We start from the raw sequence: 17,565 nt of genomic DNA, 5'->3' as shown, positions 1-17,565 counted from the left end.
ATAAATGAGTGCTATCATTCTTTTTGTTAAATCTCTGGTAAAACATTTTCTATCAAATAGTGATACTGTCTCCTAAACTTGTACATTTTAATAGATTAAATTTTTTTATTTTAAGTTGGTTAGTTAGATTGTTCATGCTTAGTTGGACAAAGCGCACATTTATGATAAAGGTTCTTTGGCAAGTGAATGTGCTTTTGCATTTTTAGTATTTAATGAAATTGAATTTTTGTTCTTTTTTTTAAGGCCTATATGAACCCAATAGCAATGGCCAGATCAAGGGGTCCAATTCAGTCTTCAGGACCAACGATACAAGATTATCTGAATCGACCAAGACCCACCTGGTATTTGTAAAACAATTGACTTGTTTATTAGTGGTTTATAAACTTTAAAAGGTATACTTTTACAGTAATTATTGAGTCCCAAGCAGTTATTGGATAACTAGTTTTTAAAGTAATGTTTGATAATACTTTCTTTTTGTATGTGAAATACGCATGACTATAAACAGTTAAGATCAGTCATCCAGTGTATCTGAAGCAATGCGAGGAAAACTTTTCTACCACTCTCTTCTCTATGCCCTCAAAGAGTTATTATCTTGCTTATGGTGTTTAAGCTATTTAATATGAGAGTTTGAATAATATCACTCAGAGATGTATGTTTATGTTTAACCTTTCTTGCCTGTTCCTGTGTGTTAGAACTCCCCATTGTGAAGTTTTTATTTGGGGTTCTTGAGCCATCATTGCTACCATTTTGCAAATAAAGCATTGTAGCACTGGTCTTGGTATTTTATTATTTATTTTCTGAGCTAAGAAATTATAAGCTTCAGAGTTATTAGCTCCAGAATCCTTCTCAGTGCCACTTAAAACTTGGCAACAATGGTTGAATGCTGTGCCTAGATATAATAGGGAATTATTCCTTAGAGTAAATAGGAACCAAACCTTGCCCATTTCTTATAATGGTCATCAGTGCTTTTGTTAATTGCTGCACCATATGATAGAATATATTTTCTCAAAACAAAGTATATTTTTTCTTTAAAATTGAGATGAAGGAATTACCTTTCAAGTTGAAACATTAGAGGTTCCTGGGTTTGCTAGTTTCCTAGAAAGACTCAAATGACTCAGAATATAATCATATTCCTGGTTAAGATTTATCTCAGTGAAAGGATACCAAGTATATTCATTAAAGGAAAAAGTCCAAGAGAGAACAGGCACAAACTTGTAAGAATGTTCTCTCAATGGAGTCACACAGAACACATTTCATTTCCCCAGGAGTAAGTTTTGGCAGCATACGAGAAATGTTGGCCAGCCAGAGCCTTGGTAGAGCCTCACTGCCTGGCTATTGAGAACGAATCACATAGTCAGCCTCTGACTGGCATGTACCAAATTTCGCAGGGAATGACACCCAGAAGGAAGAGCTGTATTCAGCATAAACTGTGATGCTTTTACAAACATTTTAGGCATTGTAATCCACTCTGTCAGATAATGTTGGAAACCTTTGAGAAATCCAAGTTCCCAATCACCAGTCAAGTTATAAGTAACTCTTCTCAAGAATAAGTAGTCAGACCTGTTGTGTTAACTCTTTTCTGTATGAGAAGTATATTAGAAAGTGAGTGTGCTTTGGTAATAGAATATAATAGCTCAATTAAGTTGATCTTACCTCACCCTAGCACTAAAATGAAAGTGGAGGTAATGACAGTAGCTTCTTTATATAAGAAGTTGCTGTGAAGATTAAGTGAAAATGCATTTAAGATATTAACTATTGTACAGTAAGTGCTCAGAGGTTAGATGTATTTGCTTTTATAGCTCATTTGGGAAGATAAGTGATTGGTTAATATTATCTAATGGACTTGATTGATGTGGAAAGGAATATAATGCTTTCAAATGTATCAAAACTGAAATGGAAATTTACTAGGGTATTACGAGGAATTACTTTTGCTGTCTAATTTAAACTAAATTTTTCCCACTTTTTTTTTCCCTTGAGATTTTAATGAAAGTTTATAGAGAACTTGGATTTCCATTCATTCTTGTTGCATATTTTCCTCCCTGCTCCCCTCCCCCCAGTTCGCTTTTTTCTTTGGGGGTAAAAAAAATTCTTTCATTGTTATACAGTCGTTGTCCCCCATAACCCCACAGTCCACTTTACTATGCAGCTCTTATTCTAGATTCTTGTATCCCACTATTAAATAATGCATTTTTTATTGCCATTTATGACATAAATATTTTTGTTTGAAAAAAATTTTGACATACGTATCTCTACTTTGGATACCATAAAATAACTTGATTGTACATTTCTGATTTTTAAGGGAAGAAGTGAAAGAACAACTAGAAAAGAAAAAGAAGGGCTCCAAGGCATTGGCTGAATTTGAAGAAAAAATGAATGAGGTTTGTAAATACTACCTTTTTTCTTATACTGGTATATTTACAAAGTTAGTATACACTGTTTTTCACATTGGCTATTTCCCATTTCCTTCACTCTCCTCCTTGAATCCTCATACTCATTCTACAGTAGTGATGTTATAAAGTATTTGTCCTTATGGGACTGAATTAGTCACTTAGCATAATACTTTCCAGTCCCTCCCAAATTAGATAGTAATTTACAAAATCTGCATTGTATTCCATCATGTGAATATACCATAATTTCTCAATCCATTTGATTGTTGTTGGACATTTAGGCTGTTTCCATGTTCTTTTGAAGTAGTACTTTATTAAAAGAAAAGACCAAGGGTTTTTCCTTATACTAAGAAAAATAGATTCATTTTCATGTATACAATTTTTTTAATAGGTTGAGGATTTAGGCATAGCTTTTATAGCATGATCTGTAGAAGCTCAACGGTTTATCTCTTTTCCTCTCACCATAATATTAGTTTTCATTTTGACTTTTATAAATATCCTTGTCATTCTTGCTGTATTAGTGATGCTTTAGATACTACATGGACTTTTTTTAGAAGAGAACACTTTGTTTTTCTTTTTAAAATAGAGGTCATAGGGGAGCTCTGGTGGCCTAGTGGCAAGAAGCTGCACTGCACTCCCAGAGGAACACGGTTCGAATCCACCAGATGCTCTGCCGGAGAAGGAGGCGCAATATCCTCCTGTACCAGTCAGATCTGATTTGACGGTACACGCACACAAAATAAAAATAAAAAAAAAAAAAATAGAGGTCATAACATTTTACATTTTTATGTTCTACCACAAATAAAAAAGATTTTAGGAATCTGAGAGTCAATGTCACAGAAAGTCCTGTTCAGAAACTAGTATTGTTTTAGTTTCCTAAAAGACTTACTAGGAGGAAAAATAGTAAGAATCTGCTAATTTAACTACAGCAGTTCATGACTTAGAGTGCTTGTGTCTAAATAGTTGCTAATCTTTTGGTTGGTACTTTTTTTTTCCTGTTCATTGTCCCTCTTTCCTCATTTACTTTTTCCAAAATTTTTTCCTCTCTGTTATAGTGTAAGGTCTTTGGGACACATGACACAAATCAGCTTAAATTTATATAAACAAAAATATGAAAAATGTGGTGGTTGTTGTTGCTTTAAATTTTATTTTGTTTTTGTGTGTGTACCATCAAATCAGACTCTCCTTCATAGGGTCACTATGAGTTGCCTGCGACTCGATGACACTTAACAACACAACAACAACCAACACCATCAAATTGGATCTGACTGGTAGGGGAGGAGATTGTCCCTCCTTCTGCAGCAGAGAGCATGTGGTGGATTCTAACCACACAACTCTGGGATTGCAATGCAGCTTCCTGCCATTAGGCCACCAGAGCTCTAAAATATGTTTTGAACAAAAACTCAAAGGCTGAAAAAGACAAGATTGTACTGGACTCGGAATTCTGGAAGCAGGATTTGGTATTCCTCAGAATAGAGTGGTGTCCAGACATTATGGAAGTCGTCCTTAGGGGAACTCATTGTGGATATAAATTGAGCAGTCACTCATTTGTGTCTGCCACAGATTTTAGTGAGAAGTTCCTAAGTTTCTCCCTCTGTTACCATTGTATCAGGAAACATATGACTTTAAGTGCAGCCACAGGTTACTTTGAATTATCTGCTTGGCTTACTGCTTGCTCATTACAGAGTAAATAATCTTTTCATCATTCCTTTTCTCAACCCTTCCCTAGTATTTATCTATTAAAATTCTGGAGATTTATTCTTCCCTTCTTTCAAACCTAGATAGCATGCTAAAACTCTTTGCCATCCATAGCTAACTCTTTGGGTTTTTGAGGCTGTAAATCATATGAGAGGAGATTGCCCATCTTTTTTCTGAGGTTTCAAACTGCCAGAAAGGTTTGTATGGCCTTTGACCTAGCAGCATGATTCCCTGTGAACTATGCCACCAGAGCTCTTTAGCATGCTCAGTGAATACGATTTTTTTCCAGAGATTTCATTCTCTACATTTCCTTGGGAAATGATCAGTGCTTTATAGTAAGAAGAATAAAGTCAGAACTGATGTTTACCCTCCACCTTAAGCGTTTATAAATTTTCACACCCATGTTGTTGTTAGGTGCTATCAAGTTAAGTATAACTCATGAACACCAGAATCCTATCCTTTTCTGTGCCGTCCTCATCATCTCTGAGACACACATGAGCTCAGTGCTACAGTCACTGTCATCCATCTTGTAGTTCTTCCTCTTTTGGTGACCTTTCACAAGTGCCACTTTTCAAGGAGTAGCATCTTCTGTCTGCAGGTCCACAGTTAAGAGAGATGGAGCTTCGTCATCATTGCCTCCAAGGAGCACTGTGGCAACACTTTTTGTTCTTTTGCCAGTCCATGGAATTGTTGTTATGTGCCATTGAGTTGCCTGCAACTCTTACTAGTGACCTTATGTACAACAGCCCTAAATCCTGCTCTATCCTGTGCCAGTCTTACTGTCTCTGACACACCTACCCCCATTACTTCAGTCACTGAATCAATCTATCTCTTTTAGGGTCTTCCCTTTCTTGTTCTGTCCTTCCACCCTCCCCAACAGATGTCCCTCTCCCTCTCTTTGCAGCATGTCCAGAATATGTCCCTGGAATACTCAGAATTGTTCTCCAGCACCCCAACTCAAAGACTTCAATTCTTCTGTCATCCTTACTCATTGTCCAGCTCTCACATGCGTAGCAGGTGATTTTAAAGACTATGGCCTAAATCAGGCACACATTAGTCTTTAAGCTGACATTATTTCTCTTCAGTATTTTGGAGAGATTCCTGGCACTGGACTTGCTGAAAGCAGTGTATCTCCTGACTGCTGGTACCAAGGGTGTTGATTGTGGATCCAAGTAAGATGAAAACATTGACAGTTTGAATCTTTTTTCCATTTGTCATGATACTCCTATTGGCCTAGTGGTAAGGAAATTTGTTTGATTGATGTTCAGATAAAATATATTGTGAAAGCTGTAGTTGTGGATCTTCTGCAGGAAGCATTTCAGGTCCTCCTTACTTTGAGCAAGCAAGGTTGTGTCATCTGCATAGAGTCCAGGTTCATGAATTACTCATCATACAGATTGAGTAGATATGGAGAAAGGATACATCCCTGTTGCACACCTTTTCTGATTCTAAACCATGCAGTATTTCCTTGTTTTGTTTGGACAGTGGCTTCTTGATCTAGGTTTAGATTTTGTATGAGTAGAGTTTAACATTCTGAGATTCCCATTATTCTCATTTTTAGCTGTAGTTTGCTGTGATCTATTCAATTAAATGCCTTTGCATCTGTTAATTGAAACATGTCAGTTAGTATTCCATCTATTCCTATTTTTTTGCCAGTTTCTTCAACACAGCTTGAACTCCTTTCTTTGTTACCTTTGGCTCTTGTTCACATGATACTACATGAAATTTTTCATTGTCAACCAATTCTTTTTGATACACTGATTCTGTGTTTTTCATCCATCTTTTGATTGGTAAGTATAGCTTTTGTGACAGAAATGAGGCATTATAGCATTGAGAAGCCAAAACAAAGGGAAGAGATGACTAAGTAAAAGCTGATATTTTTAGAGGACTGCTCAAAAAGAATAGCAAATATTTATAAGATGTCTCAGGTCAGCATAGTCCCAAATGCTTAATGAGCTGTATAACTCCATAATTTCTGACATTAACAGCTCCATCCAGTTACTCAATTCTTCTATGACCCTTGGATTCATTGATTTACTAGGTCGCCCAGAGACTCAGACCTGTCAGAGAAATAACTCACATGACCATCCATATGCAGGCTGGTTTTGGAGAAACTGGTGAATGATGGGCCAGGATCCTAGACTGTCAGTTGTGTTACAGCTAGATTGCACTGGTGGTGCAGAGATTGGTGAGCGGTAGGCCAGGATCCTGTAGACTGTCCATTGTGATGGATGATAACTGTGGGTGATGCAGGCTGGATACTAAGTCCTGTGAGCAGTCCACAAGAGAACTAGCCCAGAGGTCCTATGAGCTTAAATAAGCATCTAATAGGATGAGGCTTATATCTTAACCTAATCTTCTCTCTTTAATACAGTAATTACTTCAGCACAAAATAAGCAATTAATGATTGGCTAGGAAAGACATCTGAATAATAGACACCAGGGTATTAGAACAAAATGTGCAAAGAGCTGGAGTCAGAATAAAAAGGGAATTATTCTCTCGGCATTTCTCAAGTTAAAGAGCTAAAAAACAAATTCAAACTTCCACATCCACAGTTGGCATTTCCTGCAGTAACTTATATTTAACTATAAACTATAGACAAAGTTAGCTTTCTACTCTACTAAATACATAGAGCTTTTTTTAGGGTAAGAAGGATTCAGTACTTTAGAAATGTTTTTGTTAGGTTGAAATACAGTTTGTATATAAAGGTATGCTTTCTTTTTAAATAAACAACCATTTTCAGCCACTTAAAATATCTTATAGATTCCTCTCCTTCTAACCTGCCTGTGATTTCTGTAGTTACATATGCTTGTTTTCATTCTTGTTAAGTGCTGGAACCTGTAGCTGACCTTCCAGCAGATTTTCAGAGGCTGTAAATCACCTGAGGAAAGCTTGCCCATCTTTTCCAGTGGAACAGCTGGTTCATTCAAACCACATACTTTTGGGTTAGTAGTGCAGTTGCTTACTTTTGAGGCCACTAGACTACAAACATGAATACAGAGTTTTAGCCCTAGTGTAGATTAAATTTTTTTTAAGTCTGGACAGAGAATGTAACCAACCATCTTTGCTGATGAGGTAAAATGACCTCAGCCTCAATAATACCCTACCCTTTAGTATATAGCAGAGAACCCTGACCTTGTATCATTCTCTTTGACAAGAAGTAGTGGAGGCTCTTTTGGTGGTGGTGTCAAAGATTCTGGTAGCTTTTGAGTTTAATTAGAGGCATTTCTCATTAGGACAATGCAGTTTGCAATGTAAAATATTCAAGAGTTCTTTGAAGTGGGAAGTGCAAATCAAAAGATTGCTGAGATGTATTGGCAAATTGAAGAAAGCAAGTAAGGGCTATCTGTAGATTGAGTCTTATTTCATTCTTACCAGAAAGGGCAGATAACCTCTGGTGGTATCTGTAACTTTTTTTTTTTCTTTTGCAGAACTGGAAGAAAGAACTAGAAAAACACAGGGAGAAACTATTAAGCGGAAATGAGAGCTCATCCAAAAAAAGACAGGTAATATTTTTTGTTTATTAATTTCAGTGTCATAATTGCATTTTTATAATAATGCTTTATACTGCTAGTATAGATATTTAAGAATTCATAACTTACTTAGACTTATATTTGTTTCCATTTAGAGAAAGAAAAAGGAAAAGAAGAAATCTGGTAGGGTGAGCAAAAATTTTCCATTTTTCTAAATGTTGTGATTAAGAGTCTGCACAAAAAAGTAAGAATGATTTATTTAAACAGTATAGTAGAGATAACTTGGATTCAAGTCAAGGAGCAGAAGTCTATTGGGTATAATGAATAGTTTTAATCTATCAGTGCCGTGAAAGAAAGGTGCCGACCTCCTTGTAATCTAGTAATGCCTCTTTTGGTATTAAAGGAGGAAAACTGACACCATTTGCCACATAGACTGATACTTTGCTTAGGGTTATATGGGAATGATTTTAAAATTTTTTACAAGAGATGACATTTTATAGTTTACTACTTAAGTCTTGTGGATATGAGCATCTGTTTCTCAGACACTAGCTTTGATTTAGCGATGTATTTGATAGATAATAACAGGAAAAAAATTCCTGCATCTCACAAGCTTTAACTGTTTTGTGCTTTGTCAAGTATTCATCTTCTTCTTCATCAAGCTCTGATTCTTCCAGCAGTTCTTCGGATTCTGAAGATGAGGTAAGATCTGCTTATACTGATTTATTAAATAGTGTATCTAATAGAATGAAATCCATTATAAAATATCTGTTAGAAATATTTACTTATAGGTTTTGATTGATACATAACTGAAAGTACTCGCATCAATAATCTACAGCTAGATATTTAAATATATTTTAAAGAAAAATAAAATAGTGAAGTGATTATTTGTGTTTTTTTGGTATGTGTGTTTTAAGTACTGACTACTAAATTCTAAAGAAAAATATGTGATAATCCTTTGATTAAGTTTTGGTTCAGCTATAAAGGCTTGATACTAATGTATAAATTATATTTGGAAACAAGTATTTTTAAAAATCATTTTATATAGGATAAAAAACAAGGAAAAAGGAGAAAGAAAAAGAAGAACCGTTCACATAAATCTTCTGAAAGCTCCATGTCAGAAACGGAATCAGACAGTAAGGTATGATCATTTGCGTTTCAACATTTTGCATGGCAGAGACATTTGTTTTAGAGGTTTTTTAAACTTTATTTTAAATTGCTCTCAACTAGAGAAAAGATTTGTATTTCCACTTAGTTGATATGTTTCTGTGTGTCACATAATTATTTCAAACATCTGTAATCTCCATCTTCTTGGCACCTTTCTGATAAGGAGGCAGACTCTTTAGAGTTGCAAGGAAAAAAAAATACCACTTCTATCCATACACTTAAGTCAGAAGTTTTGTTGGTATTTTCTAACACCAATGCCCTGTGTGCTGTGCAGTGCTTGAATTGGCTCTGTGCTGTTCAGATTGATCATATATGCAATTGTTCTTAAGCTTTAGTACTTCTAAGAAACACATGCTGTTCTTATTAAAGATACACATTTCTGGATTTGTCTTTAAAAAGTGTAATAGACTTAAACATCTCTATTTTTTACCCCTCAAATTTGTATTTTAAACATACTGTCTGTGATTCCTATGCACAAGGTGTCTGTGGACCACACTTTGACAAACAATGTCCTTGGGTTCCTTGGAGACCAAAACAACATAAAAATACGAGTTTTGTTGCAGATGTCTACCTCGCCCTAGTGAGATTTCTGAAAAAATACCTGTGACCTCTACCTCTAGAAAGTACTCAATAGTTATTCACTTGCTTTCTGTCTTTTAAAACACTTACTGAGTGTTAGATATGTTAGAACTGAGCCCCTGACATGTTAACTCATGTAGTCTCTCAATAATAGAGAGACTCAACTTCACAGATAAGAAGACTGAGACTCAAAGAAGTTAATCCACTTCCTAAACAACCTTCCTCCAGAAACTCTAATAACTTTTATAAATGTCAATAGTTGTAGAAGGGCTTCAGGCCTTTTGTTCATAGGGTCATTATGAGTCGTGCTTGACTCGAAGGCAGTCAACAACGATAATTTTCAAAGCAGAATCAAGTCTTGCCTCCTTTCTATAGGACCTATGAAGAATGAATCTGAACTCTACCTATCTTGTGCCATCCTTATCATCTCTGGTATCCTTGAACCTATTAAAGTCACCATGTTTGTTCATCTCAGAGTTTTCCTCCATTTAGTTGACCCTCCACTTTTCCAAGCATGCCTTTTTCCCAAGGATTGACCCTTCCTAACAGCATGTGCAAAGTATGTTAGAAGAACTTTAACCATCTTTGCTTTTAAAGATAATCCAATAAATAATAAGATACTGATAGCTTTCCTCCATAGAACAAATTGGGTTTGTGTTCTTATTCTGTAGTGCTGTATTTAAAAATTGATAAGTGTATTTGCTAATTTGTTTAGGATAGTTTTAAAAAAAAGAAGAAATCAAAGGATGCAGCTGAAAAAGAAAAGGTAAAAAACATAAGTACTTTTTACACATTATGTTTAGAGTAAAGTTTATTGTAGAGTCCTTAATCTACATTACAAAAATTACTCCTAGAAAATTTCATGTTGATTTAAGGAAATTATTTACTTGGATTCATTGCTTAAAATCAGAGTTTGAAATTATATAGTTTAGTGAATTATTTTGGATTTACGAGTAAATAACACTGTATTTTACTTGGATTTTTAAATTTAATAATCCATTAAAGAAAAAGAAACTGTCATGACATGGTTGCATTAATTCCAAACCCAGTAATTATTTTTATGTACCGTCAAGTCAGAATTAACCCACAGCTGATCCTCCAGTGAGTTTTTAGGGGCAGTAAATCACAAGGGAGGAGACTGCCTTTCTCCCAAGGAGCAGCTGGTGAGTTCAGACCACATGCTTTGTGTTGGTAACACAGCCTCTTACCACAACCACCTGTTACTATAATTTGTCATGTTAGTCGGTCAAAGGAAAGAAATCACATGATTTTTTTCAGTAGTTGCAAAGATGCGATAAAGTTCAGCAAGCTGTGGTGCTGGAGAAGAGTATTGAATATATCATGGACTGCTAAGAGAACAACCAAGTTCATCCTGGAGAGGGTTAAACTAGGCAGCTCCGTGGAGACAAGAATTCTGAAGCTTCGTCTGACACACTTTGCACATGTTGCAAGGAGGGACAAGTCCTTGGAGAGAAACATGATGCTTGGGAGAGTGGGGGGACAGCTCAGAAGATGACCCTCAATGAGATGGATTAATTCAGTGACTGGGGTAATGGGGGTTGGTGTTGATTGTAAGTAAGATTGAATAGAGCAGGTTTAAGGGGTTTTGTACATTGGGTTGCTGTGAGTCGCAGGCGACTCGATGGCACATAACAACATATGGCATTGTACATTAATAACATCTTAAGCTGCTAACTGAAAGGTCTGTGGTTTGGATCCACCAGGCAGTCTGCAGAATGATGGGCAGTTTCCTCAACCAGTGATTTACAGCCTTAGATACTTATTGGAGGCTGTGAGTCAGAATCAACTTGATAGCAGCAGGAGATAGTTTGTAAGCACACTTTAAAATTCTATAGTACATAAAATATGAAAATAAGAAATACATATGTAGTTATTCCTGTTTCAGGTTGCTTCCTAGAAGCTTTACTACAGTAGAATTAAAGATTAAATTCCAGTAGATCACAATATTCAGACATTTCTAATATGAAAATAGATATTTAATAGTAATTAAAAATTTTAAAACCCCCAAACCTGTCACCATCAAATCATTGCTGACTAATGGTGAGCCACCTTCAAGTTTCCAAAACAGTAAATCTTAACAGAAAGTGACTTCCTCATCTTTCTTCTCCCTTGGAGTGGCTGCTGGGTTTGAACTGCCGTGACACTTGAAAGAATTACTAGGTATCTCTATTGGGTTTTTTTAATAGGATGCTAAAGGACTCAGCAAAAAAAGAAAAATGTATCCTGAAGATAAACCTTTGTCATCTGAGTCTCTGTCAGAGTCAGATTATATTGAGGAGGTAAGTACATGATCGAATATTGTTATTTAAGCAAAGAAAGAATTAAGCTGGTATGTTCACACAGTGGAGTATTTTGTAACACTAAAGAATAACAGACTTGCTGTAACGTGGATATATCTAGAGAGGATTGTGCTGAATAAATCGGTCATAAAAGAACAAATGGGTTTCATTTTTTTTGTTGATTGGTTTGGTTTTTTTTGTTTTGTTTATTTTATTTTATTAATTTTAATGAACATTTACAGAGATTTTGGATTTACATTCATTCATTGTTGAACTTTTCTCCCTGTCCACTCCTCCCCTCCAGTTCACTCTTCTCTTTGAAAAGAAAAAAAGAAATTCCTTCATTGGTACACAATTCCCCCATCTCAGCTGCCCCCCCCCCACCACCACTATGTAGCCTTAATTCTGGGCCCTTGTGATAACCATAATACCCTGTTATATAAAGAACATATGTTTTATAAGACCTTTGCTCTAAAAAGCTCATGAAAGTTTATACACAAATAAAATCATTCTTAAATGGTTACCAGAACTGAGGAGAGAGGGAGAGGGGAGTAAAAGTTAATAAATGGACCCTCATTAATATGGATGAAAGAAAGGCAATATGCAGTAAGGAGATACTTAGAGATTGTTGGTTTTCTAATGCCATAACCTAGAGATTGTGGGTTTTCTAATGTTATAAAATGTGTATGGATCGCTTACTGAAAAACCAGTATGCTTTGTAAACCTTCACTTAGGTGATAATACAAAGATATGTTACTTACTTGATTTCCTAAACATTAATTCATAAAAAGAAATTCTTTGCTTTTCTAGTATAGTGTAACAAAAAATAAAGTGATTGTGTTTCATAACTAATTTTTTATTTGTCCATAAGATACTTAACTAGTTTTTTTTTTTTTTTTCTGTTTCCACACACTATCTTATTTTTTGTTGTTTTGAGCTACTGTTTGAGAATTTGAAATGTAGATGAGATGGAAAAGAAATACTGGCATGGCTTTAGTTTTCCTATCTGTAAAATGAAGCATGTCAAGCCATCTGCTTAGTCCACAGTTTTTCAGCTTTATTAACACCTGTCTTAGATTTTATGGTGAATTGGAATTAGAGTTCATTCTGAGTTAATTTCAGATCTATATGGTTTCATAATTGAAGTGTGTCTCTTTTGGCTTTGGCTTCCTCATACAGAAATTTAGAATACCATGAAAAATTTCTTTCTGAAATTTTTCATGTTATTGTGAGAATTAAATAGTGAATTATAGCATGCATTTGCATTACTTAATACTTCCGGCCAAGTAAGTGGTGGCTAGTTTCCACAATTTTTAGTATCTGTTACAATTAAATCTAACTCACAGTTGGATTAGAATCATTGCTCTAACACTCCAGCTCTTTAGAGATTCACCTATCTGTTCTCCAGCCATGTGATCTAAAAGTACTGAGGACCTGAGCCTTGGTCGTGGTAGCAGCTTGCTACAAAAGCTAGGTTTCTTGATTCTGTCTCTTTTGAATTCAGTTTGACTTCCTCCCCCCTCAGCACCGCTTTTTTCTCTCTTTGCTCTCTTCCCTGTTTCCCAACTCTCTGGATCCTGTCCTCTCTGTTGCTTGTACTTAACCTATCTACCTTCTTTCTGATTGCATTATACTTTGCAGCAGTAGCCCTCCGTCTTTTCAGACCTGTTGCTCACTTTCTATAGCAATATTTTCCAATACCATCTGAAATGAAACTTGTGGCTCATATCATCTACTTAACAAGTATTTTTTAAATTATTATTATCTCCTAACAAATATAGAACATATCAAAAGAAAGTAGTTTTTACTTTTGTATTATTTCCAAATATAAAATCTTGGGTTTTACTTTAAAAAGAACAAGGGCCGTGTGGAGACAGCCATGTCTACCTTGACAGATTTCACAAAGGGGAATGGTCCCAGTCAATAGCATCAATAACACAAAACCCATTCCCATAAGGTTAGACATGTCCCCCATGTTCCTGTACCTTTTTCCACTCAACACCAGCTTTACTGCTTTGTTGGGTCCAAAATCCAATGTGATAGCTCACAGACCACACAGAACCATATTGGGGAAGTCAGAATCCTTGTTAATAGTAGAATTCAGTCAGAACAGCTTCCAAAATATGCTCTCAAGCACCTCAGCCTTGAGCCTTATGACTTGAGGCCCATATTAAGAGTTCTTAGTCCTGTGAATTACGGTCCCTACCTCCAGTTGTCCAACAAACTTAGGCAGAGTCTCTAGTTTTGGCCATGGGGGAATAGCAATCCCAAGGTTGCTCCATTACATGTTGGCTGTCTGCTTCAGCCATGCCTGCTGCTGCTTTAAATCCAGTTGACACTGCTGCTGCTAAGTCTAGCCAACACAATAATGTCTGATCCTGAAGGACATCAACTGCATTCCTTCTTCTCCTTTGCTAATGGTACAAGACTGTTTCTGAAATCGTTCAATTTAATGGCTAGACTAGCCAGTCTCCTTATGTATTAGTGAGACTAGCCAGTCCCCTTGTGGATAGGCTAACACAACCTATTTGCATATTCCTGCCCATACACCTGGCAAGGTCAAGTTCAGTGGCTAGAAAAGCCATATTGCAAGATAAACTCCATAAGTGCTTACCCCCTAGGCCACCAGAGCTACCTTATAGCAATACTACTGAAACATAAAAAATCTTTCCGTTTATTGGGTCTAGCTGCCATAGACATCATAGTGGACACCATAGAATAAGATACCTGCCATATTTCAGCCACTTACACTTGAGTGTGGCTGTTGTCTCTCTCCATTTTACCTCTGACTAAACTGAGCATACTTTATAATAGCTGTAAGACTTGGGTTTTGGTTTCATTAAAGGCCTCAGTGTACCGTGCTGCTTTTTTTATGTGCTAAAAGGAAAAATGAGAGAAAGATGTACAGTTATTGAAGTCCTGTTAGGATAAAGGGTCATGAGATAACAGTATGTATGATGTTATTTGACTGTAAAATTATTTTTACTAACATTTTAGAGATGTATATAGGATGAAAAAATAATTTGAATGCACATTGCATATCTGTCTTTTGTTCTTTCACAAAAAAATCTCTTAGGCACGAGCGAAAAAGAAGAAAAGCAGTGAAGAACGAGAGAAAACAACAGCAAGTATCACTTATACTTTTATATGATTATAGGATAGTACTTTTTAATATGAAATGGGTCATGCTGCAAGACTATTGAATACTTATTAGGAAAAAAGTCATCTTCTGTAGCTTCATTTAATAGATAGAAAAGAATACACTGGTCAGTTCAACTCATTGCCATCAAGTCAGAACCGACAACAAGTTTCTGAGACTGTACACAAAGAAGGAAGAGTTTGTCCATCTTTCTTAGAGCTGCTGGTGGTGGATTTGAACCACCAGAGAGGAGGAAGAAAGCTTTTGGATTAGCAACAAAGACTCCTTACCAAGCTGCTATACTGGTGCAAACTTTTTCTGTTTTTCTTTTAGTATTTTAGTCATGTAAACCCAAATTTTTTTTGCCTTTTTAAAACAATTATGTCAGATGAGTAATTTCTAAAATCTTTGATACTAGTTTACTTCTAAATCAGCAAAAAATCTGGTAATAACAGAAAAAGCTTTTGTAAGTACAAAAGACAATGAAAAATAAGCAGGCATCTGACAGTATAGATGACTTATGAATAAAGGTGATTCTTTTGGTAGTTTTTAAAGGAAAGGTGTTTGTGGCTCAGTTTTAGGAATAGAACAATGGCACAAAATGAATGGGGAAGGAAGTATAGTATTACTGGAATTTATTCAGAAATAATGTAAGCATTTTCAGGATTCTTAAGCAAAGAAGTGACACAAAAGCTTTAATATTTTTAAATAAAGTGGTCAGCTCTTTTATGAAAGTATAGCGTACATCTGAAACCATTTTAAAAGACCAAATTATAAGATTTTGAACTGTTTATAAAATTTTCTATGTACTTCCAGCTTACAGTGAAGAAAAAATTATGAAAGTTAGCTTAGTATCACAAAGTAATAAATGTCTTTGAAAGAGAAAAAGGAAATTAGGTAATGCTAATAGCTGAGACCAGTGGCAGATTCTACTATTACTGCTTTAATAGTCTTTCTCTTTCCTTTTCATTATTTTATTCCAGATAGCAACATAAGCCATGGTCTTTCATTTGATACCATCTTGTGTATGTTTCTGAAAGTTCTGCCTTCTACAGTAGAAAACATCTCCAGAGTCAGGGCCCAGCAGAGCTCCGCTCCCTGTTCTTTAGCCACACTATGATTCCTCTTACTGAGCTGCAGTAGAGTTTTCCTCTGAAGATCACCAACTTTGCTAAGCTGAATATATTTTTCAACTGTGTATGAATATTTTATATTGCTATATGTGTTGATTTTAAAAATTGTTGTTAAAGGAGTCCCAGGGTAGTACAGATGACTAATGTACTCTCTGGGCTGCTAACGCAAAGGTTGGAGATTTGTCATAGAAGAAAGGTTCTTTTAAAAAAAATCAGACATTAAAAACCCAGCCACCAGTCTACCAGAGCACAGCACCTTGCCAGTTAACAGTAGCAGTTTTAGTATATCTCTTCTCTCTGGAAATTTTTTTTTTTAATTTATTTTATTATTTTGTGTGTGTGCACACCGTCAAATTGGATCTGACCGGTACAGGAAGAGATGGCCCCTCCTTTTTCGGCAGAGCATCTGGTGGGTTCGAACCACTTATCTCTGGGATTGCAGTGCAGTTTCTTGCCACTAGGCCACCAGAGCTCCCCTGAAAATGTTATTTTAAAAAAAAATTATTTTAATGTAGTATACAAGTCACTACTTGTATGCCGCATCTGCCTAGATTAGATAGATGATAGGTAGATAGATGGATAGATAGATAGATAGATAGATAGATAGATAGATAGATAGAAAGAAAGAAAGAAAGAAAGAAAGAAAGAAAACACTTAATACTAATCGTTGAGGCAAAACTGACTCATAGCTGACCCTCCAGCAGGTTTTCAGAGGCAGTAAATCACACAGAACGAGATTGCTGGTGGATTAGAACTGTGTGCTTCAGGTTAGCCGCACTTCAAGTTCTTACCACTGGGCCACCAGACTTCCCTATATCACACTTACATAACATGAAACTGATTGGTAGTAGAATGAGCCAGTAGAATTTACTTTCTACAAGAAACTTTTCTGAAAACTACATCATGTGCTAATGAGTGAAAAGTTTTTTCTTACACAGACATCTGTAGGGAGGTCTAGTGACCTTCTAGATAAGGAGTTGCATTGCCAACCAAAAGGCAGGAAGTTTGAAAGCACTAGCTACTCCATGGGAGAAAGATGGGCGGTCTCTTTCTGTGTGATTTATTGCCTCTGACAACCCACTGAAAGGTCAGCTGTGAGTCACTTCTGACTTGATGGCACATGACAACAGCATATTTGTATGCTATGAATACAAAATTTTTCTTTACTATTTTTACTCCATGACCTAACTTGTTGAGAATTTAGAGAAATGAAGTGCTTAGAAATTTGCAAGTTTTCATGTAATAATACTTTCATTAATAATGTTTTTACAGGAAAAAACAAAAAAGAAAAAGAAGCATAAGAAACACAACAAGAAAAAGAAAAAGAAGGTTGCTAGTTCAAGTCCTGATTCACCATAACAATACGAAATATCGGGATTCTCTTAAAAAGAAAGTGCAATGTTTAAGGAAATTTCAACTGTGAGAATTATGGCATATTTACTAAAATGCATGAATTTTTCTTGTTTTCAAAATTATTCCTGGACTTTCAGTAGCCACTCAGATGCCGCTGTGTGAAAGGGCCATAATTGTTGCCTGCTGCTTCAACATCTTTTTTTCTTTTCTCTTCCAGTGCTTAATATTCTGGGAGATAACACACTGCAGTTGTACTAGTGGTTAAGATACTTGAGTATAAAGTGAGGGTTGTTGTTGTGTTGGGTTTTGGGTTTTTTTTACTAGAAGTACTAACTTGAA

At 35.8% G+C, this 17,565-nt stretch overlaps 1 protein-coding gene across 1 annotated transcript; it reads left to right on the top strand.

Moving 5' to 3' along the window:
• The first annotated feature begins 247 nt into the window (after positions 1-247).
• Positions 248-17,232, top strand: FAM133B (family with sequence similarity 133, member B). The gene is made up of 10 exons (XM_006891469.1): positions 248-341; positions 2,300-2,378; positions 7,517-7,591; positions 7,714-7,746; positions 8,195-8,257; positions 8,604-8,696; positions 10,017-10,067; positions 11,509-11,601; positions 14,678-14,725; positions 17,146-17,232. The coding sequence occupies exons 1-10, from the start codon at positions 250-252 to the stop codon at positions 17,230-17,232; spliced, it is 714 nt and encodes a 237-aa protein (XP_006891531.1). The 5' UTR covers positions 248-249.
• The last annotated feature ends 333 nt before the right edge of the window (positions 17,233-17,565 follow it).

This window comes from Elephantulus edwardii, unplaced genomic scaffold (genome assembly GCF_000299155.1).
Source record: "Elephantulus edwardii isolate Elephantulus edwardi_28Jun2011 unplaced genomic scaffold, EleEdw1.0 scaffold00098, whole genome shotgun sequence".
In the NCBI taxonomy this organism is placed as follows: Eukaryota; Metazoa; Chordata; class Mammalia; order Macroscelidea; family Macroscelididae; genus Elephantulus; species Elephantulus edwardii.
Note: the sequence above shows the minus strand (reverse complement) of the source record. Positions and strands in the feature narration are given on the sequence as shown.